Source organism: Phoenix dactylifera, chromosome 17, assembly GCF_009389715.1.
Source record: "Phoenix dactylifera cultivar Barhee BC4 chromosome 17, palm_55x_up_171113_PBpolish2nd_filt_p, whole genome shotgun sequence".
Classification (NCBI taxonomy): Eukaryota; Viridiplantae; Streptophyta; class Magnoliopsida; order Arecales; family Arecaceae; genus Phoenix; species Phoenix dactylifera.
The window spans coordinates 6,867,737-6,891,316 of NC_052408.1; the positions used below are offsets into that span (position 1 = coordinate 6,867,737).

Here is a 23,580-nt window from a genome sequence, read left to right on the forward strand (position 1 = left end):
TCATTGGCCCGAGGTCCTGGAAACTCCCCATTCCCTCTCTTATCCCTTTCGTTTTCCTCGCCGGCCCCATGGCGGCAGCAGCGATGGCCGCCTCCTCCCTTACACTTCTTCTCCTCCGCTGCCCTAACCGACAGCCCTCCTCCTCCCTCCTCCGCTTTCCTTCACGCTTCTCCTGCTTTCTCCCCTCCTCTGCTTCCATCTCTGTGTCCCACTTCCACGCCTCTCTCTTTGCTTTCCGTCTCACCTCCTCCGGAAGTAAAAGGCCCCGAACGGTCCTCGCGGTCGCAGAAGAAGAGGAGAAAACTGCGACAATTGAAGACAAAGTAGAGGATGTTGGGGAGGTTGGGGTCTCCCAGGAGGCAAGGGCTCGGGTGCGGCCCTGCGAGCTGTACGTCTGCAATATGCCTAGAAGCTGCGACGTTTCCCAGCTCTTGGATCTCTTCAAGCCTTATGGGACCCTGCATTCCGTCGAGGTACTTATGATATTTCATTCGATTAGACATATTTGAGGAGCTAGGTGAGTTTGTTCGCAAAAGGATTATCTGTTTTGCTTTTAATCTTGCTCTTGTTTGAGGAATTTCAAGTGTTCATGCAGTTTCGTGTATCTTTGATTACTTGAATCATTCATCAAGCTTAAATTGTCACAATTTGATGCCCCCTAAAAAATTATCTGTAATATTTTCTTTAGAAAATCAATCTTGAAATTTCATTAACTAAGACGACATAGATACCATCCTTGAAGGATTTGAGTAAACAAAAAACCGTCATACTTGTTCGGTATTTTCAGCAAATCTTGGAGGTATTAAACTTCTTATTCCATTGCCTTGATTCCTTTGTTTAAATTCAAATGATTTCTTGAGCTGACACATAAGATTTTCCTTGTCTTTTTCAGCAAAGCCTTGAGGTTGTTGCATATAAACCTTATTTAAAGATTGTAGCGAAAACATGCAGATTTCACATTTGAATCAAAGCAACATATCTAAGAAAAAGATGAACAGAGAACATTTAATCATAGGTGCAAAATTTTCAAAAGAAATCCATACTTTCCCTTCCTGTAAAGCCATTGGCAACTAATTTTTCTGGTACCTTTCAATTTTTCCATTGCTTCCTTTTTATTGATTTTCTATATCTATTTGCGTCCAATCACCTTCTAGCCCTTTGGTAGCTCCATCAAGTTCAATTTTTGTTCTTGTGCAGTGCAAACATTTTAGCCGCCTGCGTTGCTTTAGTTTGAGACCGAGACTGAGGGGATATCCGTAGGTACCTTTCAGATCCAGACTAGACTTTCATTGAAAAAAAAAGAGAACAACCACCATGATGATCTCTGAACCAAAAACAGATTCGAACTCCTTCATTACTTTGTGGGATCCCTAAACTTATCAGTACCGGCATCCATGCCAGAGCGTGAGTCGTAGCTCTAATCATCTTAATATGAATAGGGGAGAGACTCATAAGGGGATTTTATATAACTAGGGATTTTCTAGCCCTGACTCTTCTAATTCCTTCGACCACTCATTTGATGGCTTCATCAAATGAACTCAGTTCCTCTTGCTTGGTGACTAATGCTTGGAAAAAAGTTGGATTCATGAAGTTGTTGCAGTGCATCAGTGTACTACTCCCTTGTTAAGTGCGTAGTCATGCCCGGAGTTTTGCCTTGTTGTACATACATACTTTATATATATCTATATATATTATATAAAGGAGACTGTTTCCTGACATCATCTTGTTCTTCATCCTCACCAAATTTTGTTGGTGCATTCTCCAATCAATTGCCTTATCTGGTGATGAACTTGTAGGTCAACCTTCAATATCTTGTGTATTATGTTGAACATTCTCTTCCCTGCTTTCATGTTCCATGCTTTTTCAACATATTTGTTTCATCAAAATACACACTATAGTTCATCATTTTTGGTGTTCAATCAATAGTTCATTATAGTTGTCCCGTTGTGCTGGATCAGACTGAAGAGAGGTTGGATTCCAGGATGGGTGCACAACCTTAGATCTCTCAAGATTGTGCATCTCATTCTGCCCCAATGCATCCTAGCCATAACATAGTGGAACTGTTGTGTTTTGACACTTGGGATGGTCTGACATGTCAATAATTCACTGAGAAATCAATTTTTTATTTAATTTTTGTTTTCATCATTTTCTTTTTTCTTCGTGGTTATCTTAAAGTTTTCTTATTATTCTTTGTTTAAATTCATGTTCATGATGTGATTGATAAGTGGTGTTTCATTTAGATATATTATTATTTATCAATTTTTTTTAGAAAATCATAAATGCTATAAACGGTATCGACATCATAAACCAACCATCGACTCAAAAAGCCTTTTTAAGGGTCTAAGACATCTAATGGGTTCATTAAGAACAAGAAAATGACTAAAGAAAAAGGGCAAACCCTAGTGTTTCATGGGACACCAACCTGCCCAAGTGTTGGCGCGGGAGCATCTTAGTACTAAAGAAAAAGGGCAAACCTTAGTGTTTCATGGGACACCAACCTGCCCAAGTGTTGGCGCGGGAGCATCCTAGTATTATATCAACATGGCCCAGACCAGGAAGGGTCTTGGTACCAGAATTTCAACAACTTCCATACCTTTTATATACTGAATAACACATATATTTTGGGGATTAAACTGTTATAAAAATAGGGTGCAATTTTGAATTTAGGATAGGAAAGAGAAAAGGAAGGAGTCGGTGCAAAGGCAAGCTAAATAACTGTATTGTGAGATGATGGTGACTCTTTATGTATTGATTGGTTCCTACAAGTTTCAATTTCTCGTCTTTTGGTGTTTTTGATTGCGCTGTCTTCCTTATAGGGGTTGACTTCTGGAGTTTGTGGGGGCTAGCTATTACTTTTTGCATCAACTTCAGCTTTTCTTTTTTGTTTTTCCTTCTTCTTAATTAAGGTGATTTGAAGATAGGAATTATTTGTTAGATGGTAGCTGTTTTTGTAAAGGATTGTGATTCTTGATCAATTTATCTTCCTTGAAAATGTTTTGCATACATATATGGATGATAACAGTATTGATTTTTAAAACTAGGTAATGATAATGAATTTCATTTGATGATAGCATCAAACAATGTGATTTGGTCCCTCAAATTGTTAAAGCTATTTAATATCAACAAAGCAGTACAGATCCTGAATCTTTCTCAATGATGAATTGGATTTGACTGAGCTGTAATTTGTTAGAGATATTGGGTGTGGCAAGTTTCCCGGAATCAAATAAACCCGTATGTAATGACAAACTCCTAGAACTGGTTTTGTTTTCTTCATGATGCAATTGCATTAGGATGCTTATGTGCCATGGGGATGTGAAGGAGAATCTAACACCCCAGACATATATGAATGCTTTTATTTTGATCTTGCATGCACATATAAAGTTTATTTGCCAAAATATATTGATGAATTAATAATGTTGTTAGACCATCAAATGTTTGGTCTGAATATGAATTTCTTTAGATCATTAGATCTAAGGTACTAAGAAAAATGAGATTGGATTAATGCTTCTTTCACATGTGGAATCTGTTGGGATAGTGTTAGAGATGCAATTAGAGTCTTGGATATGTGTGGAAATTTTTTTTCTGAAGTTGACGTCTGAATTGTTTGTCTCATTTGCAAGAAGGATGCCTATGTGCATCAAGCAGGGTAATAGAGAGAATCCAATAATTAATTTCTGAATGAGCCTACATAAACAACATGGAAACTCCTAGATGCTTTAAGTGGTGATGGGGCTTGTTCGCATCTAGATTAACTTAAGCTAATCAAATAGTTACAAATACTTATTTGCCAAAGAGTTGGTCCATTCTGGTTAAGCAAGCCCATGGGATGGGAATTTGGAATTTGAGTGGGAGGTAGAAGATTTACTTGGATAGCTCGTATACCGAATAGCGATAGGACGAGAGTCTTGAATATGTGAATGCTTTATTAGAAAGAGTTTTCTTGAGCTGAGATTAAAATCCAAGAGTAAGAGTGTTTCTGAAACAATGTTTGTTGGACTTTAAAAGTATGTAATTGATTGTATCTTGATTTGAAGATATTTTATGTTGTTCATTTTATGATTTGTATTATTTTAAAGCAATAAGATGCATCATCTAGCTTAAACTAGGATCATAGAAATATCAGAAAATATCAAAAAAATCAAGAAAACATCAAAAAATATCAAATTATCTTGAATTTATGAAAAAAGTTTGAAAAAAGAGAGAACTCCCAAAAAAATAAAAAATAGGGGCTAAGGATTGCCAAACTGGGCCTACTAGTTCAGTACCAGTTCGGTTCGGTCTGAACCAGACCGGGCGCCGACTGGTACGGTATCCGGTACCAGTTCGGCAGTCCTTGGTTACCTCTCATGTTCTTTAACTATAACATGCTCTAATTAATAGGACAATGTTAGTAAAAAAAAGCCAAACTATATTTAATGTTTGATATTTTTGATTCAAGGGGAAAGCCAAAATCAAATCAAGTAAGATATGCTTTAAATAATCAAATTAATTTTGAACATATGGCTAGTGCATTTTTTGTAGTATAGAATCATAATATAACCATGAGAAGAAACCTTGTTCAAGTAAATTGCTTTAGCTTTAATAAATATTTATTTTTTCATATTTATCCAATACATTTTTCCCTTATTGGATCTATGTTTTTTCTTAATGACTATTTTCCTATCATTTAAATCCAGCTCGCTTTAAAAAAATACTCCACTTCCAAGTAGTTCCAAACCCTTTTTGCACTATTGTTGTGTAGTCTAGATCTTTTCATCATATACGTTTATCGGTACATGTATTTAAGTACAGAAAAGCACAAACAAGCATGCAGCATGCACTATTGCGCGGACGCATGCATGCATGCATGAAGATGCAGGCATATGCACACGTGTGTAGACACACACATACATGTGTGTGTGGACACACCTATATATATATATGTACGTATACATTGATAAATATACGGAAAGAAATAAATATGTATGTGTGCATGTATGTATTATGTACTTGTCCATATTTATGAACTATTCTTTGTCTTGCCACACAAGCATCTCAACATCAATACCCTTGCAGAATTGATCTACATGGAACTGCACTTTAGCCTGCAGTATTATCACTCTTATGAATCTTGCGAACATTTCCTTCAGGTTCATCATATTCTGATATTTTATCATGGTGCTGTCTACATTCGATTTATCTTGTTAGTGCAGGATATTTTAGTTTACGTAATACTATCAAATTATTACAATAATAATCTATAACTGAAGTACTCTTAAGGATATATAACCTTAATTACAGCCATCATGCTTTGTTCCAAATATTTGGATTTGGCTTTAGGATCCCCATTTGCCAAGCATTCCCATTTGGGGAACCCTGAACATACATTAGGGGGCCTAGCCTTATGAATACTCAATATGTATTAATCATATGTTACTAGTATTTTTGTGTTTTTTCTATGCTTAAATTTGTATCTGCTTGAGTATCATTATTAAGTCTAATGGGCTGTTATAATTGTGGGATTTTGTGATAAGCTTCCTAAGGAACTTTACCCCTTAGAATTAAATGATAAATTTGTTCACATTATATTTTAGCATTTATAGGTATTAAGCATTGCTTGAAAAATAGAAATTTTCATACTACTGCAGGTCGTACTCTTATTTGACTGCTCAACTTTACTATTCTCAGTGATGCATATAAATATGACATTTTTGGGGTGTAGTTACATGCCACTGATTTGTTGATCTTTAAAATTCAATGATGGTTCCAAAAAAATCTATTTATAGGACCATCCATACATTTATATTTACTTGAATTGATGTTGATAAATTATTAGAGTGAAAGTTTTAAGTTTTCAAGTGAATGATTAGCTGCCTGTTGCTTTTGTATTTTGTATATCATCGTTTCTTATTTATGTTAAAGCCACATCTTTGTCACTATACACAGAAAAAAATTCACATGATCATAGAATTTGTTGATTATTGTTGTACCTTTACTTTCTGTGATCTTTTGCAATTCATACTTTTTGTGTAACTATAATAGCATAATTCATAAATTTTGCAGATTTCACGGGATTCTGAGACTGGTATTAGCAGAGGGTGTGGTTATATTACAATGAGCTCTATTACAGAAGCAAAAGCAGCAATTGCTGCCCTGGATGGATCTGTAAGTTAAAAATTGGCTTATGTTAGTTACTCTAGATGTACCTAATCCTGATGTTTTTTATTTATTATTTATTTTTGTCTAACTAGGATCTGGGTGGACGTGAATTGCGTGTTAAATTTTCAGCTGATATGGTTACTGGTAGGAAAAACGTCGAAGCTCTGAATACAGCACCTAAAAAGGATATCGTCTTTGAAAGCCCACATAAAGTCTATGTGGGTAATCTCGCATGGTCTGTAAGACCTGAAGATCTAAGGGAGCACTTTAGCCAATTTGGAACTGTTGTAAGTACGAGAGTTCTGTATGACCGCAAAGGAGGGAAAAATCGTGTTTATGGATTTCTTTCGTTTTCTTCTGCTGATGAACTCCAGGCTGCAATAGAGACAAGTGGATTGGTACTATGCCATTTTCTTGTGCATTTATTTCATACAAATGTAAACACCTGTCAGTTTAACCACAAGCTTCATGCTTGCATCTGCTTTTCTTTCCCCTATAATTTATTTGTAATATCACTTTTTTCTCTATCAACCTAGTAGGTTTGATTGGTAACCGTTATTGTATTATGAGAATGCCCCTTTTGAAGCATTTTCTATTGGTAATTCTAAAAGTTCTATTTCATTTATGTTAATTCTTTGAACTTGGTGTTTCACGCAGGAATTTCACGGACGAACATTATTGGTTAGGGAAGTTATTAATAGGGAAGAACAATGATGTCAAGGATTTGATTGATATAATATTGAAGAAACTTTTCCCTTTAAATTCGTTTAAGGACCAGTGTTATGCTACCACATTCTCCTATTAAAGAGCTTGATGTGAGAAAAGGTACTATCCTCACAAAATGCTCCATTTTCTAATCATTTCTCAGTATAGAAAATATTGTTATATCATATTCATGATTTTGTCATTATATGTGAGGCTAGACATAACTTAGTACTTTTCTAGGTGGTAATATTTCTTGTATTGCATATTTCTCTCCTGAAACACGTTGATTATAGTTGAAGCAAGGTTTGAAATACCAAGTAGTTTGGTGTGGGTTGTTCGATACATACCATGCAGGGGCCTCCTCGGTATAGGGAGGCTTTTGATTTGGATGAAAATATTAAATCACCCTACCAAAAGTGGATTGAGCAGTTTGAGGGAATACTAAGGATGATTTGCCCCGAACTGATCCCAGACCAATCTTGAACTGAGCGATACACTTGGAGACCACATGGGAAGGGTTATAAGTGTGATCTCCTCTTGTTTTCAACCATTTGTATGTGGAAATAGACAAACAAAGAAATACTATTGGAGGTTTTCATGCTGGATCTACCAACTTACAAGCATTCTTTGAGCTAAAAATTCATTCTAGCTAGGATTCTTCCTTATACCTTTTGCTCAGAAAAAATGTTCCAACCATAAATTCATGAGTAATTGGCAAAATTAGAGGGAGATTCCATAAAAAATTGAGATCAAACCATATTTGATCATCGGATTCATGCCCTTTAAATATGTTTTTGTTTGTTTACTTGCATTTCAATTCTTAGTTCATATATATATATATATATATATCTTTTAGATGCATTTTTTAGGTTGCAAGTTATTTGATATTATGTGGTGTTTATTCTTGTTAATGATTTCAACAAACACAAAAGTCAAAACCTTAGGAAGTGAACTTAACCTAATACCACTACTTTATTTATTGCAAAGACGTATTTAAACAAGAAAACATGAGAGAAAAAAAAAAATCCAGCATTAGAGTTTGGTGGTCTAATGGGAATGTACCAAGGGTGTTTTGGGCATATCTATGCTTACCCATCAATACCCTTTGTTGGCACAATACTCGATGTTGCCTATGCTTTACCCACCCTTGGTCGATATGGTCTTGATTTTCAGTATTTAGAATCCTTGAGGAAGTAACATTTGTATTTCTCCTTAGATCTTTTGTCCTGCTTATATGTTGTATTATGCCCAAGATAGTGTGTCTACATGTATAGCCTTAATGATTGCCCTTAAGCTATACCCACATGACTTCTCCTATATGGCTGGAAAATATGTTTAGGAGGCAAGAACAGGTGAAAAGAGAAGAGTAATCATTACATTGAAAGATGATCTTGCAATCCATCTTCAAAGAAGCTGGAAATCACATCTTAGATGGGTTACGGTATTGAAAAGCCAAGCTTTGCAGGATCGGACTATCAAACATTCTCTACTTTTTTATTCTCTTAGCCATTTTCCCCTAGTGCCTTCAGATGTATTGTATATTAGTGTAAATTTGATGCACTTCCTTCTAGTACCATGTTATAAGCCAGAAATTGTTTCACCTTTTCTTCATTATTTCACTTTTGCATGGGTAGTCCTATGCTTTCTAATCTATTGGGTATCTAGGGAATTCAAAGATCTATACTGATCTTATAGCATGAAGTAAAATACATATACTAAAATGTGAACCGAGACTCAAGTTCTACAAGAATTTTATGTCATTCACTGCTGCATTAATTGTTTGAAGATGCATGGAGATCACATTGCAGAGTTATAGATATAAGCAAGGTTAGTCAGATCAGTACCAAAGGTCATACTGGTTGGCGGCTAGTTTGGTACGGTATTTGTATGTGTCATATTGATCCGAGGTGGACTAACCTCAAGGGAGGGAGAGGGATAGGGGGAGGAGGGAGGAGAGGGAGGCATATGGAGAGGGGGAGAGGATGGAGAGAGAAAGAGAGATGGGCCTTATGGAGTGGGGGAGGGGGAGAAGGAGAGGGAGGAAGAGTGGGACAAAGAGGGATGGAGGGTGAGGAAGTGGGGAGAGAGGGGCTTACCTCATTAGCAGTGGTAGCCGGAAGCCCTAAACTCTAACTCTTGAAGATATCGATGAGGGCCCCATGGCATTAACGGAGGATGAAAGCTTTGTCTTCGGCATCATTCGAGGGTGATGGTGCTGCCTTCAATGTTGATTTGAGGGCAATGGCATCGTCTTCGACATCAATCAAGGGTAACGATGTCATCTTCTGTATCATTCGAGGGCGATGGCATCGGTCAGCATCGAAGAGGGGAGAGAGAGAGAGAGCAAGAGCGATCAATGTCTTTAGTTGAAGGATTAGGGGTTTTTATAAGTCAAATCGACCCTAGTGGCTGAACCATCTTTACTTTATATTAGTTCGGTTTAGTACAAGCCAAATTGTCTGATTTGGGTAGGTTCAGCAAATGCTAATGCAAGTCTAGTGCTATGCGTTAGCACTTATTGTAGATTTGCAGTGTGAATCAAGGAAATCCAACAGATTGTTGTATGGAACATCCAATAGAAAGTCAAAAGATGACCAAGTAAGATGATAACCTAAGGACTAAAGAGATATACATTAAAGCAGACTGGCGATAAACCATGAAAAGAACTTTCTAGGAGGAAACACAATATAATAAAAACTCTTTCCCTCTTTTTGAAATGATCAATTTCATAACCCTTGGAACACCTCCCATCACCACCCCCTTTTTTTATTATTATTATTTTTTTATGGCCTGTACATATCAGTCCACAAAATCTTCCTTTCTAGGGATATGGACCTTTGTATATAAGTTGCCTAATTTTTCTCAATGCCTGCTCCAGGAACTCAAATTCCCGCTCCCATTCACTGCCTACTGTTCTTGAACTTTTTTAATGCCATCAACTGCGTCATATTTACCAGTAGACAATGTTTTCATCTATTTTTGCCTAAAAAGATCTTGATATTAGTAAACTCATTATAAAGAGCAAAGTTGAATCAACTTTTAAGATTTGTAATCATTAATATATGGGTTCGAGGAAGGGATCCACGGTTATTTTTGTTAAACTAATCGAAACATTCAATTGTCGGTGGGTAAACTTCGCTAGAACGTCGATCGGGATGGGATGGCCAAGCCCTTTATTGCCTACGTTAAGCCTACTCTGATCAGAACTAACCTTTTTGTTTTTTATATTTAACCTATCGGCTGGTCGGCTTTAAGCAACCTTTTCATTTCCTGCTGAAATTCTAAGTCTCCAAGTGGGCCCTCTTGGCCACCCACAACCTTGGCTTTCTAGAGAATCCCGCTCCTGTCTCGTGGGACTTGTAGCTTGGCAGACCACCGGGCAGGTGTGTTTATCCTTCAAGTTTCGAGTGTCTTCTTGGATAGCTATAGCGGTTTGTAGGCGCAATATGTACCTTGTGAGGGGCGATTGTCCCCTATACATAGTCCTTTCTAGCAATGGCTGTATGTCTTTCGTCTTCTTTCATCTAGCTAGCAGCCAATCTTGAACAATCTGTGATCTTTTGTCGATTTCTTAGATTCTTCATCCATCCAATTTAGGAAAGCTTCGTGAAGTGCTTCCTAAGTGAGTCCATATTTCGCTTCTTTTCATGCTCGAAAGGATGAAGAAAGAAGCTGCTTTCATTTTATACAAAAAGAAAACGTCTTCCATTGGACATTTCCATCACTCAACATTCAGTCAATGTTCTGTTGGATGGTTGGTGGCCCGGTCTCTCATACATCAAGGCACTTTAGCTCTTGCATATCACATGGTGGAAGCATACCTGATTCCCTAATGTGGTCTCATTCAAGCAATTTTATGCGGGACAAACTCAAACATCATTAGCTACAAAGTCTTTCTCTATGTCAAACATTTTTATCTTATTAGCTATTTATAATCGAATTTGCTTAGCATTTCTTAAAACAAAATTTGAACCATCTAGAGTAAAGCTATCATTTACATATATTTAAGATGTGTTCAGCTTTGCATATCTACTATCTACAATTGCTCAAAACTTCCGCTTGGTTTCTCCATCTCCTTTTGCATCTTCCTTTTTTGCCCTGCAATTTATATTAAACTCCAAATGCACTAATCAAGCTTTATTATGCTACAAGATAAAGATACAAGTGATGAAAAATTGAGAAGGTTGGACAAGGAATTTTTGATAAAGCACATGAACACTTTCCATCATTTCCCTGTCTGCCCACTTAACTTCTTTCCTTTTTCAACTTTGCCCTTGGATTGGGCAGGGGCTTTCATTTCCTTACCTTTCCACACTACACCACATGCCCTAATTGCAGATGAAGGCGAATTTTTATTTTTTTTGTTTTTCGATTATAATGTTGTATTATTAGGAACAAAAATTTCTATTGTATAAGACTGAATTAGTACTGTTAAACCCATTATAACAAACCATCAACAAAATTATTACTATCTATTATAACCATGGTTCACCGAACTGTGCCGAATCGGTTTGTTCGGGGCATACCAAATCAGACTGGTTGGGGACTGGCACGGTTCAGTCTCTCGAATCAAGACAAGACCAATTTGTCTATTAAATCCCCTACCCCTGTCCGCTTGCGTTATGGTTCACCTATTAAACTCCTTTCCCCCAGTACCCTAGTCTGCCTGCTCGCGAATCGGGATGCTTGAGGGGGCAAGAGCCCCCCTCACCCTTGCTTGAGAACATCACACCTCCTTGGCCGCTCGCCATGGTTTGAGTGCGCTGTTGCCTACATTCGATGGTAAGTCCCTCTCTCCATCTCTCTCTCTCTCTCCCTCCCTCTCACCCCGCCCCCAATGACAACAATAATGGCTTTCTTCCCCTCTCTCTCCCGACCTCTTTCTCCCCCTCTCTCTCCCTCCCTCCCTCTTTGGCTCTCTTGCTTTTTCCATTCTCTCCTCCCTCTCCCCCGTCCTCTCCAGCTCTCCTTATTACAGTATGCCCTAGAATTGCACGATACTAATCCATACCATGCCGAATCGGTCGCTGGCTGGTACGACCTCTGGTCTCAGTTTGGCGAACTTTGGTTTTAATGGATGCAACAAGTATTATTTGTTAAAAATAGCCATCATTAAAGTTATATGGCTTTAAAATAACAATAGAGATAACAATTGGTATGATAAATAATAATGGTGAGTAGCTAATAAGTGACATCATTATTTGTCTTAAGTCATTATTGGCTTAAAAAAATAATATTAACTATTGATTGAAAATAATTTTTTTTGTCCGGCATAAGATTTGAATTCTTTCTTACAAAAATATTTAAGGTAATGAAATTTAGAAATGGTAAAAATTACTACTACTTTTTAATATTTTTATAATAGAATGATAGTCATACAATAGTAGCCAATCACTGTCAGCATAGTTGGTGAGCGCCTTGCCTCTAAGGACTTCCCCTTATTTTGAATTAGACCAATATGAAGTTGGGCTGAGCCAGTACCATACATATTAGACTTTTGTCATAATGTCTGACATGGTTAAGTGAGTTGCAAGTCACGGTAGAGAAGAGTAGCTGTTATAATGTTACGTGACTGTCTTAACTCTTAAGCTTCTTAAAGTAGGTCTCTCACCATGCATATACCAATTATAATATCAATAACAGTCGTAATTTAGTCATCATTTCATTATAAGAGCAATGTTGTAATGTAAATATTGGCCATTATTTTATATTTGCATTATGCACGTAAATAAAATAATACATTTTAAGTTACAAATATTTGTGCTGCCAAAAGAAAATTACTTTGTTCAATAGCTAATAATTATTTTGTTTCTTGATCAGCAATCATTTGAGAAGAGAGAACCATTGGTTTTTTATTTTTATTGACCATTATTTTCTGATATAATGATAAAGATGATTGGTATCATTATCGTTATTTTAGTTCTAAATATTCTTAAATCGGTCAAATAACAAATTTTATGACAATAGTAGTTTTAAAGGAACATGATTGTTATTTTCTTAATCTAGTTCCATGTGCAATTGTTGATCAATAAGGAGTTTTATTCAATAATATGTTGTTATTATGCTTTTGGGCTTTTTTTTTTTTAATTTTATTTAGTTGTTATTGGGCCTCCACTATTGGAATGCATTAAGGACCACATTTATTTCATATTGACCGGTCCCTTGTTAAAGGCATTTGTCTTGTTTGCATTAATTAGTCACTGGTCCACCTTTTTAATAAAAAGTAGTTGCACAGTGAAGTTTAGATTGTGCAGTATCCTACTTTCCCTCCTCTTTGCCCTCCTCTTCTTTCTTTCTTTACCAACATTCATCTCTCTTACGACCTCTTTGTTTCTTCTTCTACTTGTTTTGATATCATAAAATAGCATCAGAACTAGGTTAAGGCTTTTAAGTGACATCCTAGATCCTTTAAGTGTATATTTTAAGATACTCATGCTCACAGAAGGGCATAGGTGTTACAATCCTATATCTACTAACTTCAGTTGTTACCTTTTATAAAGATATTTCGTAGTACTCTGAGAAAGGTCATTCCATGAAGGATACTCATGAAGTTAGTAATAAATATAAAACTACAATACCTGTTGATGAGCTGTCTAGCATATCTTAAGAAGTCTCAAACAATTTTTTACACCAAGAGGAAGAAGTCTAAGGCATCCAAAGACAGTTTTCAACCAATCAACCAATTCAGGTGGAGATCAAGGTTCGAGTATCAATTCTACATCTATTCATATAATTGATTGTTGTTTACCTACTATGCTTCAAAATTAAATAGAACTTGTAGCTCTCATCCCATTTGCAACTTTGTTTCTTTTCTCTCACTTTCTCCTATATACAAGTCTTTTGTTCTTGATCTCTTCGATAGCTATTCCTAAGAATTTCAAAGAAGCTCTCTCACCTTTTGGCTGGAAGAAGGCTATGATTGATGAGATGGAAGCATTACACAAAAAAGGAACTAGGATTTAGTGCCTTTACTTGAAGGGGAACGGACAAGCTGGATGTTGTAATGTATACAATTAATATAAATCTGATGGTTCTATTGAGAGATCAAAGATCGGCTTGTAACCAAGGGCTACACTCAGACTATGGAGTAGATTACTTCGAAACCTTCTCTCTATTGGCTAAGCCCAACTCAATTTGCATTATTATTTTGGTAGCTATTAATTTTGGATGGTCTTGTTTCAGATTGATGTTAAAAATGCTTTTTTTCATGGAGATCTTGGAAGGAGGTTTATATGGATCCACCCTTGGGCTTTTCTCCATCTAAAGGTTCAAAAATTTTCTGTCAGGTGAAAAAATGTATTTATGGATTGAAGCAATCTCCATGTGCTTTGTTTGGCAAATTTAGCCATGCTTTATTTGTCTTTGGGTTCAAATAACATCAAGCTGATTAGTCTCTCTTTATTAAGAAGACTTCTCATGGTATTGCTGTCCTTATTGTCTATGTTAATGATGCGTTCTGAAAGGAGACAACCAAGCGGAGTGATATTCTAAAAGAGATCTTGTAGAAGAGGATTGAGATTAAAACTTAGGACAGTTTCAGCATTTTTTTCAGAATTGAGTTTGCTCATTCCAAGAAAGGGGTGGTTCTCTCTCAAAGGAAGTATGTCATGGATCTTCTTGAAGATACTGGACTTCTTGGCTGTCAACCTGCAGAAACCCCTAAGGAGACCAACTTAAAATTGTATGCTAAGGGGAGCTAATGTGTGATCCAGAAATCTATCATTAACTAGTAGTTCCTGTCAGTGAGATAGCGTTTATACCAGCCCAGCCCATTAGGGTCTTAGCTGTATGTAAGTTGTATCATAACTAATGTAGATATCTTGCCATATTTAGACAATTATGTCAGCTGGAGATCCTCTGTATACAGCCTTCTATGGCTGCAGATCTTCTGTATACAATCTTCTATGGCTGTAGATCCTTTGTATCAAGGTCCGCCGTACCGGTACCGGTCGGCGTACCGGTGGCCGGCCGGACCGGTACGGTACCGGTCCGGTCCGGTACGTACCGGCTGGTACCGGTCCCGTACCGGCCGGTGGCCGGTGGTTTCAAAAACCACAGCGCGCGGCGCTGTGGTTCTAAAAAAAAAAAAAAATCGTACCGGTGCGAACCGGCCGGTTCGCACCGGTACGAGGTGCGTACCGGCCGGTACGGGCTCCGAACCGGCCGGTACGGGCCCGAACCGGCCGGTACGCACCCGTACCGGCCGGTTCGGATAAAAAACCGGAAATACCGGTTTTTTATCCGTTCCGGTACCGGTCCACGGCCGGACCGGTACGTACCGGCCCGTACCGGCCGGTACGGACCGGTACGGCATTCCATGCTTTGTATAGCTTTCTATAGCTGGAGATCCTCTGTATACAGCCTTCTATGGCTGCTAATCTTCTGTATACAACATTCTATGGCTGTAGATCCTTTGTACAGCTTTCTATAGCTGGAGATCCTCTGTATACAGCCTTCTATGGCTCCAATCCTCTGTATACAGCTCTCTAGTTAATGAACTGAACCCTCACGATGAAGGGGTATTCAGAACAATTGGCATGGTATCAGAGCAAGGTTTCTGAACTAGAAAATTCTTCACGTGAACAAGGTTATCTCCACCCTTGTTCCTCTCGGTTTTCCCTGGTATTTCTGTTTTTTTTTTTTTGGCCCTCTCTGGATTTTCTGATGTGTTTGTGATTCTCTTGGTTCTTCGTTGATTTTCTGGTAGTGTGTTTCTTTTCTGGTTGAGATTAATTTGTTTCTGGACTCTCGGCATTCGTCTTGGTGGTTGTTTATTGGTATTCTTTCTCTGGAATAGATTTCTTTACTGATTGTCATCATGTCTTTTGAAAAGAATGATAACTCTTCTGTTCGATTCACGGAAAAAAAATATTCTTCATGGGAATTTCAATTCTAGTTGTTTCTCAAAGGCAAGGAGTTATGGGGCCATGTTGATGGGACAAACAAAGCACCCTCTGAACCTACGAAGCTTTCTCAATGGGAGGTCAAAGATGCTTAAATTATGACCTGGATTTTGGGATCTGTTGAGCAGCATATTGTCCTCAACCTTTGACCTTATCGCACTACTAAGGGAATGTGGGATTATTTGAACCATATTTACAATCAAGACAATAATGCTAGGAGATTTCAGTTGGAGTTGGAAATCAGCAATTATGCTCAAGGCAATCAATCCATCCAAAGTATTACTCGGGATTCTTGAACCTTTGGACCAAGTATTCAGACATAGTACATTCCAAAGTGCCTATGGAAGCTCTCTCGGCTATTCAGAAGGTCCATGAAACCACCCAACATGATCAATTTCTGATGAAGCTTCGACCGGAGTTTGAAGTTACTCGGTCTTCCTTGCTGAACCGAGATCCTCTTCCTTCATTGGATGTTTGTTTGGGAGAGCTACTTCGTGAAGAACAAAGGAGGTTCATGTAGGGTTTTAGCATGTTATAATGCGCAGCGAAAGCTAGGGATTTTAAAAATTTCTTAATAAAGTCCCTATGCATGAAACCCTTTTAAGCCTAGATCACCTTAATGATTACAATCAAATGATATAAAATAAATGCAGAATTAGTAGAATACCTCAAACGCTAATCCAAAGTGTACAATCTCCACGAGGCGTCCAAGTATCCGCCCTCCAATGGTGATCCACACGAAAACTTGATCAAGACTTTAGCTCCAAAGACTTTTGATCCTTAATGCAGAATTCTTCTAAAGAACTCTAATGGCTTGCTTTCCTTCCTTTCTATTTTTCTTTAGCCTTCTAAAATCACTTCTAATCCTTTTGTCCTAAAGAAGACCACCTTGTCTTGGCTTAGGACACACTAGAAGCAATGCTAGAAAGAAAGAAACTAATGTAAGAAAGAAAGAAAAGAGGAGTGGGGTGGAATTAGAATGATGAAACTCATGGAGTGCTAACCTATTTATAATAGGTGTAGGGATGCATCTCCAAGGGATGCATCCCATCCACACATCCTCTCATGAAAGGGCATCATCTAAAGGGCCATATCAAATAAGAGGAGGTGCAGATCAAGTGAGGAGGTGTATCAAATGATATGTCTTTTCATGTGGTGCCATATTTTGACCAAGTCAACATCACATGCTAATCACATGTCCATCACGCCTCACCTCTTGATCTTTGATGATGATGATCCAAGGGCTCCAATGCAAGGCGCCATTCACTTGACCCATTATGTCTTCATCCAATGGTGGGATTAAGATCCAATGGTCAATTATGGTAGCCATCCTCTAACCCAATCCAATTGGGTTAAACCAACTCTCCATTATGTCTTCATCCAACGGTAGATCAAGATCTAACGGTCTAGATTGAATGATTTATTAAATCTAATCCAATTAGACTCAAACCAAGCCAATTAGGTGCCAACTCTTGGCTAACCCATATTAGAATATGATCTAATCAAATTAGATCAATTAAGAATCAGATTCGAATCCAATTCGAATCAGATTCGAATCCAATTCGAATTAGAAGCTAAGGTTTGCAACACCTGCTAGGATGTTTATCTTGCAAACATGATCTAATCCAATTAGACCCTTGATAAGTTTTCTTGTGTGTGACACATTGGGTTCCATACTTAGCCAGCAATAGGTGTGAGTGCGAGTTGACCCAACTTGATTTTCTCTTCTAATCGATTTAAGTCCAAACTGCGCGAACCCGAACTTAACAATTAGAATCCTTTCTAATTGGTGATCGAATTAACTCTTTAATTTGATCAAACCTATAAAACAAGATTGACGTCTAGCAACGTGTCATGTCTACCCGGAAAATATGGAATTTGGTGGAAATACCAAAAATACCCTTCAGTGGCAAGTTACCATGCAATTCAATCCTTTAATCAAACTGCATCCCAAAAATGCATATGAGTATGAATATATGTCAAACTCAATTTCATATTCATATTTTTCTCAATCTTTTAATGATAATTCAAATAATGAAACATTAGAAACTCTTTCTAATTTTCATTCTACTTTGATCAAAGGTTTCCTGAATTATCATATGATTAGAATAAATAGGATGCTATCTTCTCTTACTAGAAGTGATTAATTCCTTGTTGACCTACTCATAATCTTCGTACACAATTCACCATATCCAGAAGACCTCGTACATAACTTATTGTCATGAATGAGTGTAAACCAAAATATGAGTTCATGTGCACAAGATACCATGGTGATCTCAGGTCATAGGATCAGTTGCACAACTCCCACTAAGAGAATCATCTTTTGACATGTAAGTAAGACTTCATAAGATTTCTCTTTGTAGGTCAATTCAGTGAACTCATTCCTCTAATGAGCACCCACATCTTTGTATTAGTGTCTCCACACAAATGATTGTGAGATCAATCATCCTCTGCATCGAGCATACATAAGACATGCCAGTCTTTCCGGTAATCATTGATCCCCGACTCAATGTACCAATGACTGGGAATATTTAAGATTAGGATTTTAGGATTTTAAGTCTCACTAGTATGATCTCATCATAGTCTTAAAACCATTGCCCTAAACTAAGGAGTTTATCATAAATATAATCAACAGCATATGATAAAACATAACGCCTTTATTCATATTTAAATGTCATGTACATGATTTGGACAAATCAAAAGAAAAAACCTTTCGCAATACATATTGCGATTGGCTTGTAGGGCATCTACTCTTTCAGTTCACTCAAGGTGTTTTGGAGCAAGAAAGGATTCCTTCTAACCCCGTTAATGTTTGCTTATGCAGCCCAAGGCAAAACTCGGGGTAAGGATATGAGGCATCCCGAACTGCCCGGTTTGGGGCATCTCGAGCCGTACCGGCAACTTATCGGGACGGTCCGGTAAAGAAACTAAAACACCGTCGCTGGGGGAGGAGAAGGAGAAGGAAAGGAAAGAAAAGAGAGAGCGAGCGGGGGAGGGAGGGAGAGGGAGAGGGAGAGGGAGGGAGGCCTGCGGAGGGTGGCGGAGGCCGGTGCTGGTGCCGTCTTCACTTAAAAATTGCGAAATTTTTTACGGCCAGACCACTGTTTCGTTCGAAACAGGAGTTCGGTCGCAGCCTCCACCTGCACCAGCACCGGCCTCCGTCGGTCTTCGCCGGCCTACCTCCCTCTCCCTCTCCCTCCCCCTCCCTCCGCTCGTTCTCTCTTTTCCTCCTACGGTCTTGTATGTCAGTACAGGCCTGACACGGCACGGTGCGGGCCTGTGCCAACTCATGCCACCGGGCAATTGGTACAGTGCCCGATACCCGCACAACAGACCCTGAGTAGGACCATTGATAAACTTAATCATTACTAGACTTGATATGCAGTTGGTGTTAGCTGGTTTATGCATATTTCTTATGCTCCTCATATTGAAGTAGTGTATCAAATTCCTAGATATCTAAAAAGAACACTTGGTCAAAGAGTGTTGTACAATGCAAGAGGATATTAAAATGTTTAGGGATATTCAGATGCTGATTAGGTTGGATTTTCTTATGATAGAAGGATTATATTTGGGTATTATACATATGGGGGGTTTGGAATTTGATTCCTTTGAAAAGCAACAAACTATTTGTGGTGGCCAGGTCAAGTTCAAAAGTAGAATATAGAGCTATTGCATAAGCCACATTTGAGTTGATATCAATGTCTGCAATCTCGGTACTGGATACCATATCGGTATGATTCCGGTTCAATATAGTACAATTTAGTACAGTATGTACTTATATTGAAATAGCTCTTGAACTTTTTTCTCATTTTTTAGTTTGCTATACCTCGGTATAGGTCGGTACGCATCTTGCCATGCCTCGATATGGGGAGATTGGGGCTTGTACCAACCCAAATGAATTTCATACCGGTTCCAACCCAGTACGGTATGGTATGCCCCAAACTAGGCACTTCAGGGTTGTACGGTAGTTTATAGTTGATACAGCTTCATGCTTTATTGAGTGAGATTGGGATTTCAACCAGACTGCCATCTATATTGCAACAAATCCAGTTTTCTTTGCAAACATATTGAAGTACATCTTTATTTTGTTTGAGAGAAAATTGCCAATAAAAGGGTTGTTACTGCTACATGTTGGGTCTAGTTCTTAGCTTACAGATGTGCTTACCAAGGCTCGTCAAAGACATCAATTGAGCTGAATATGACTGATAGCTCCAGCTTGAAGGGGGTTGTTGATCAATAACGAATTTTATTTAATAAATTGTTGTTATTATTCTTTTGTACTTTATTTTGTTTTGTTTTGTTGTTACTAGGCCTTTATTAGAGTTCATTGAGGCCCAAACGTAGGTTGTAGTTGACTGGTCACTTACTAAGGGCCTTTTGTCTTTTTTGCCCTAACTTATGACTGGCCCACCTTATAATGAGTAATAGATACTGCACTGTGAAGTTTGGACCACGCAGCATCCTTCTCATCCCTTCTCTCTGCCTTTCATTCTTTCTCTTCCAGCATCTCTTGTCTCTCACCACTATTTATTTCCTCTTTTACATGTTGTTTTGATACCATGATAATAACAATGATTTATTAGAGTAGCACCAATCGTTTCTATTACAAGGGGTCAACAGCAAAAGGGACTCATTTAAAGCGGAACTTTTTTAGAAATATGGGGGAGGTGATGGCAACCGAGTTTGAAAGGAAGAACTCTCTCATGTGGAGAGGGATTTATTTCTTCCATCTTAAATTTTGATCTACTAAGAATTCTTATTTAGGAATTATCAATTAGACTATATCCAAATAATATGTCCAAACAAAACTATTAACCAATTCATATTGTCCATATGCCATCCATTACAGTGAAAACAAATAAATAATGGTTAACTCGATGATTATTTTTTGTTATTATAAAAATTTGAAAAATAGTGGAAAATGAATATTGTTAGTTGACTATAGAATTTATAGAAATAATATTATTGTTTTTGATTACTTGTATACTAAAAAATTATGGGAATAGTAGTTTATTCCGGTAATCATGAACAAATTAAATCACAGACATTGTTAATGCCCATTGTTTGTATTATTGACATAATAGGGACCTTCTAGAACCATCATAACATATATTGTGTTATTTAATTATGATTTTCATTTTTATATTCATCTTGATGCTATGTTATATATCAAAATGGTTGTTAATATTGTTTCAAACATATATAGTTGACAAGTTTTTCTTTTACAAGTTCACGGTAATCTACATGCAAAGCAGATGCCAATAAAATAATCTTGACATATATTGACATAAGGGTTGCCTCAGTCGTACAATCAGAGGTTCTTGGATGCTGCATTCCCTAGGATTTTGACCTAGGTAATCAGTAATATGCGAATTAGTATCCCACCCTTTCTCTCTTAATAAAAATAGTGTTCAGCTTTTTATAAATTGAAGCTTAATGCAGTGCTATAATTTAATTTGATACCACTTTACAGTGACTCCAATCAGCAAGTGAGCATGTAGAGTTTTCGTGTGCCTAGTTGAGTATATAATTTGTATATGATATTATTATAATTTAATAGTATGGAATTCACGCCCTTTTTTCTCTCTTTTGTGGATTTGTTTCACTTCATGCCATTATAGATACCTGCTGATGAAGGCCTGCAGAGGTAAATGCTATCTCATTTAATTGCATTTCCTTTGGTATTTCAATTTATTTTCAGCTCAGTATGTAAGTTGAGATATGTAAATGCACAGATTTCACATGAATCCACAACCTGAATCTAATCTCAATGACCATTTTCCACCTGAAAGTTTGGAGACTGGATTTTAAATGAATTCGGTATTTGTCATTGATATGCTACCTTGGAGTTGCATGTGAGAAAAAAAAAGAAAGAAAAATAGTGCCTCTTCAGTTTGTACTATGCTGTTTTAATCTTATTCCATTCAGACTAATCACATGAGCTAGTCTTTTGCAGGACGTTTCTGAAGTTGAAAATGGCTGAATGCTACAACTGGTTGATCCATGAAATTATGTTGTTTAGTGATTTATTAGATGACCACTATTAGGTGCGTATATGACATGGAGGTCATGTTGCTAACTTTGAGAGTTGAGAAGGCAACTAATTCTTGTACTTGTGATTGCATTTTCAATTTGTGCATGTAGATATCGGCATGACATTTTGTTCAGAATATCTGTTGCCAGGTTGTACGTGCTTGTTCTAAGAATACCTTTAGAGTCTGTTTAGATATTCTATGGGATGAGACTGAAAATTCTGTAGGAATCGAATCTGGCTTTTATTTTTCTAAGTGCTTATCTAAATCTAGCCCAGATCCTAACATTTGGGATGTAGGAAGGAAAAAAAAAACCATTGAGGTTTTTTTCCTTCTCATGTGATTTGGGCTGGGCCGTCATGCTTAAATGGACGGCCCAATCTACAAATTCTATATGATTTTTAATCCAATTCTGTAGAAATATCCAAGCAAGTCCTTCTCTGATATTACTGTTATGAGTACATGACATTGAATCTCATATAGAACTGTGATAGATAAAACATTTAATTATCAACTTGGTATTACAAACTCAAAGCTCTTAGTCCAACTAAGGCTCAAATTTTATAGGTGTTTTGTTATTTCAGTCATGAAGGAATAATAAACAATGCATCAACAGCTAGGGATTTTTTTTTTTTTTTCATTTTATGCAACTCCACGTTCCACATCACTCTTAAGCCATTCCCACTTCAGGTGAAACACAAACCTGCACATAGGACATGCAGCATAAACAAGAAAATATTTGATTTCATGTCCAAGGCCCTGACAGGAGGTTTAGTTGCACCGTGACTGAAATGTCAGATGAGAGCATGTGAAATGATACGAGTTTCAAAACAAGATTCATATAAAAGACAAGTTTGAACAGTGATTTTTGAGAAAATTATTGGAAGATGTTTAGCGATTGTTTGAGGCGTTAGGCAATGACTTATAAGTACCACCCACAATGAGAGAGAGAGAGAATTAGTTGTTTTTTTTTTTTTTGTATATTTGTGTTTTAATTTCTGAAATCTTGCAACCAAGCTCTTATACATCCAATGGATGCTGAACTACTCTGAACCAAGTAGTTTAGGGTATATTAAACTGAATCGGCTAGGAACCAATATGGTTTTACTAATTGAATAGAATGACTATGGAATTGGGTACAATTGGGCCGAATTGGTTGAACCAACTAGTTCTGCTTGGTTTCTAATGGTTTTAACTTAGTTTGCTGGCTAAACTAATTGATTATAATAAAGCCCACTTTCCTCCTCCCCCCTCCCAACTACGTTTAATTTCGATCTCTCACTCTCTCTCTCCTCTCTCTTCTTCAAACCCTAGCTAACATTATCACTCTCCATTGGTGCCAATGCCATCACTCTTTATCGACACCAATGTTATCCCCCTCCAGGCATTCGAATTGGTCGTAAGCCTCTTTAGTACTCCCTTTCCTTCTCCCTCCCCACCCCCCCTCTCTCTTTCTCCCCTTTGTCTTTCTTTTCCCCCTTCTCTTCTCTTGATTCTTCATCTATGGTACACATCGGCATGGTACGATATGTACTGGTACTATACCGAAGCAATAACCGACCGATGTGAGCTTCGATACTGATTTGGCAAATCTTATCTAATTAATAAGATAAGAATGGAATGCTCTACTTTTGTTCAATTGATGGTGTTAAATTTTATATTTGATGGATATTTTTGCCCCTAACTCTCAAAGTTAATCAATCTCTTAACCCATAACCCTCTATCTAGTGGCTAACAAGAAGAGGACAAAATGAGGAAGAAGAGGCCTACTCTTGAGTCCTATTCACTTTTAAGATAGTAGT

At 37.5% G+C, this 23,580-nt stretch overlaps 1 protein-coding gene across 3 annotated transcripts; it reads left to right on the top strand.

Moving 5' to 3' along the window:
- The first annotated feature begins 7 nt into the window (after nucleotides 1-7).
- On the top strand, nucleotides 8-22,033 carry LOC103696528 (28 kDa ribonucleoprotein, chloroplastic). Of its 3 annotated transcripts, XM_026800933.2 has the most exons (6): nucleotides 8-473; nucleotides 6,043-6,144; nucleotides 6,231-6,536; nucleotides 6,796-6,963; nucleotides 21,368-21,393; nucleotides 21,703-22,033. In XM_026800933.2, exons 1-4 carry the CDS (start codon nucleotides 69-71, stop codon nucleotides 6,850-6,852), a joined length of 870 nt encoding a protein of 289 aa, XP_026656734.1. In that variant the 5' UTR covers nucleotides 8-68; the 3' UTR covers nucleotides 6,853-6,963; nucleotides 21,368-21,393; nucleotides 21,703-22,033. The 3 variants fall into 3 exon arrangements, with proteins under 3 accessions (XP_026656734.1, XP_017695956.1, XP_008776411.1); XM_017840467.3 differs by lacking the exon at nucleotides 21,368-21,393 and having other exon boundaries at nucleotides 21,693-22,033; XM_008778189.4 differs by lacking the exon at nucleotides 21,368-21,393.
- The last annotated feature ends 1,547 nt before the right edge of the window (nucleotides 22,034-23,580 follow it).

Coding starts and splice junctions, on each gene's coding strand:
- LOC103696528 (XM_026800933.2), top strand. CDS start 69: ATGGCGGCAGCAGCGATGGCCGCCTCCTCCCTTACACTTCTTCTCCTC. Junction 474..6,042: donor GGACCCTGCATTCCGTCGAG/GTACTTATGATA, acceptor TAAATTTTGCAG/ATTTCACGGGATTCTGAGAC. Junction 6,537..6,795: donor CAATAGAGACAAGTGGATTG/GTACTATGCCAT, acceptor TGTTTCACGCAG/GAATTTCACGGACGAACATT.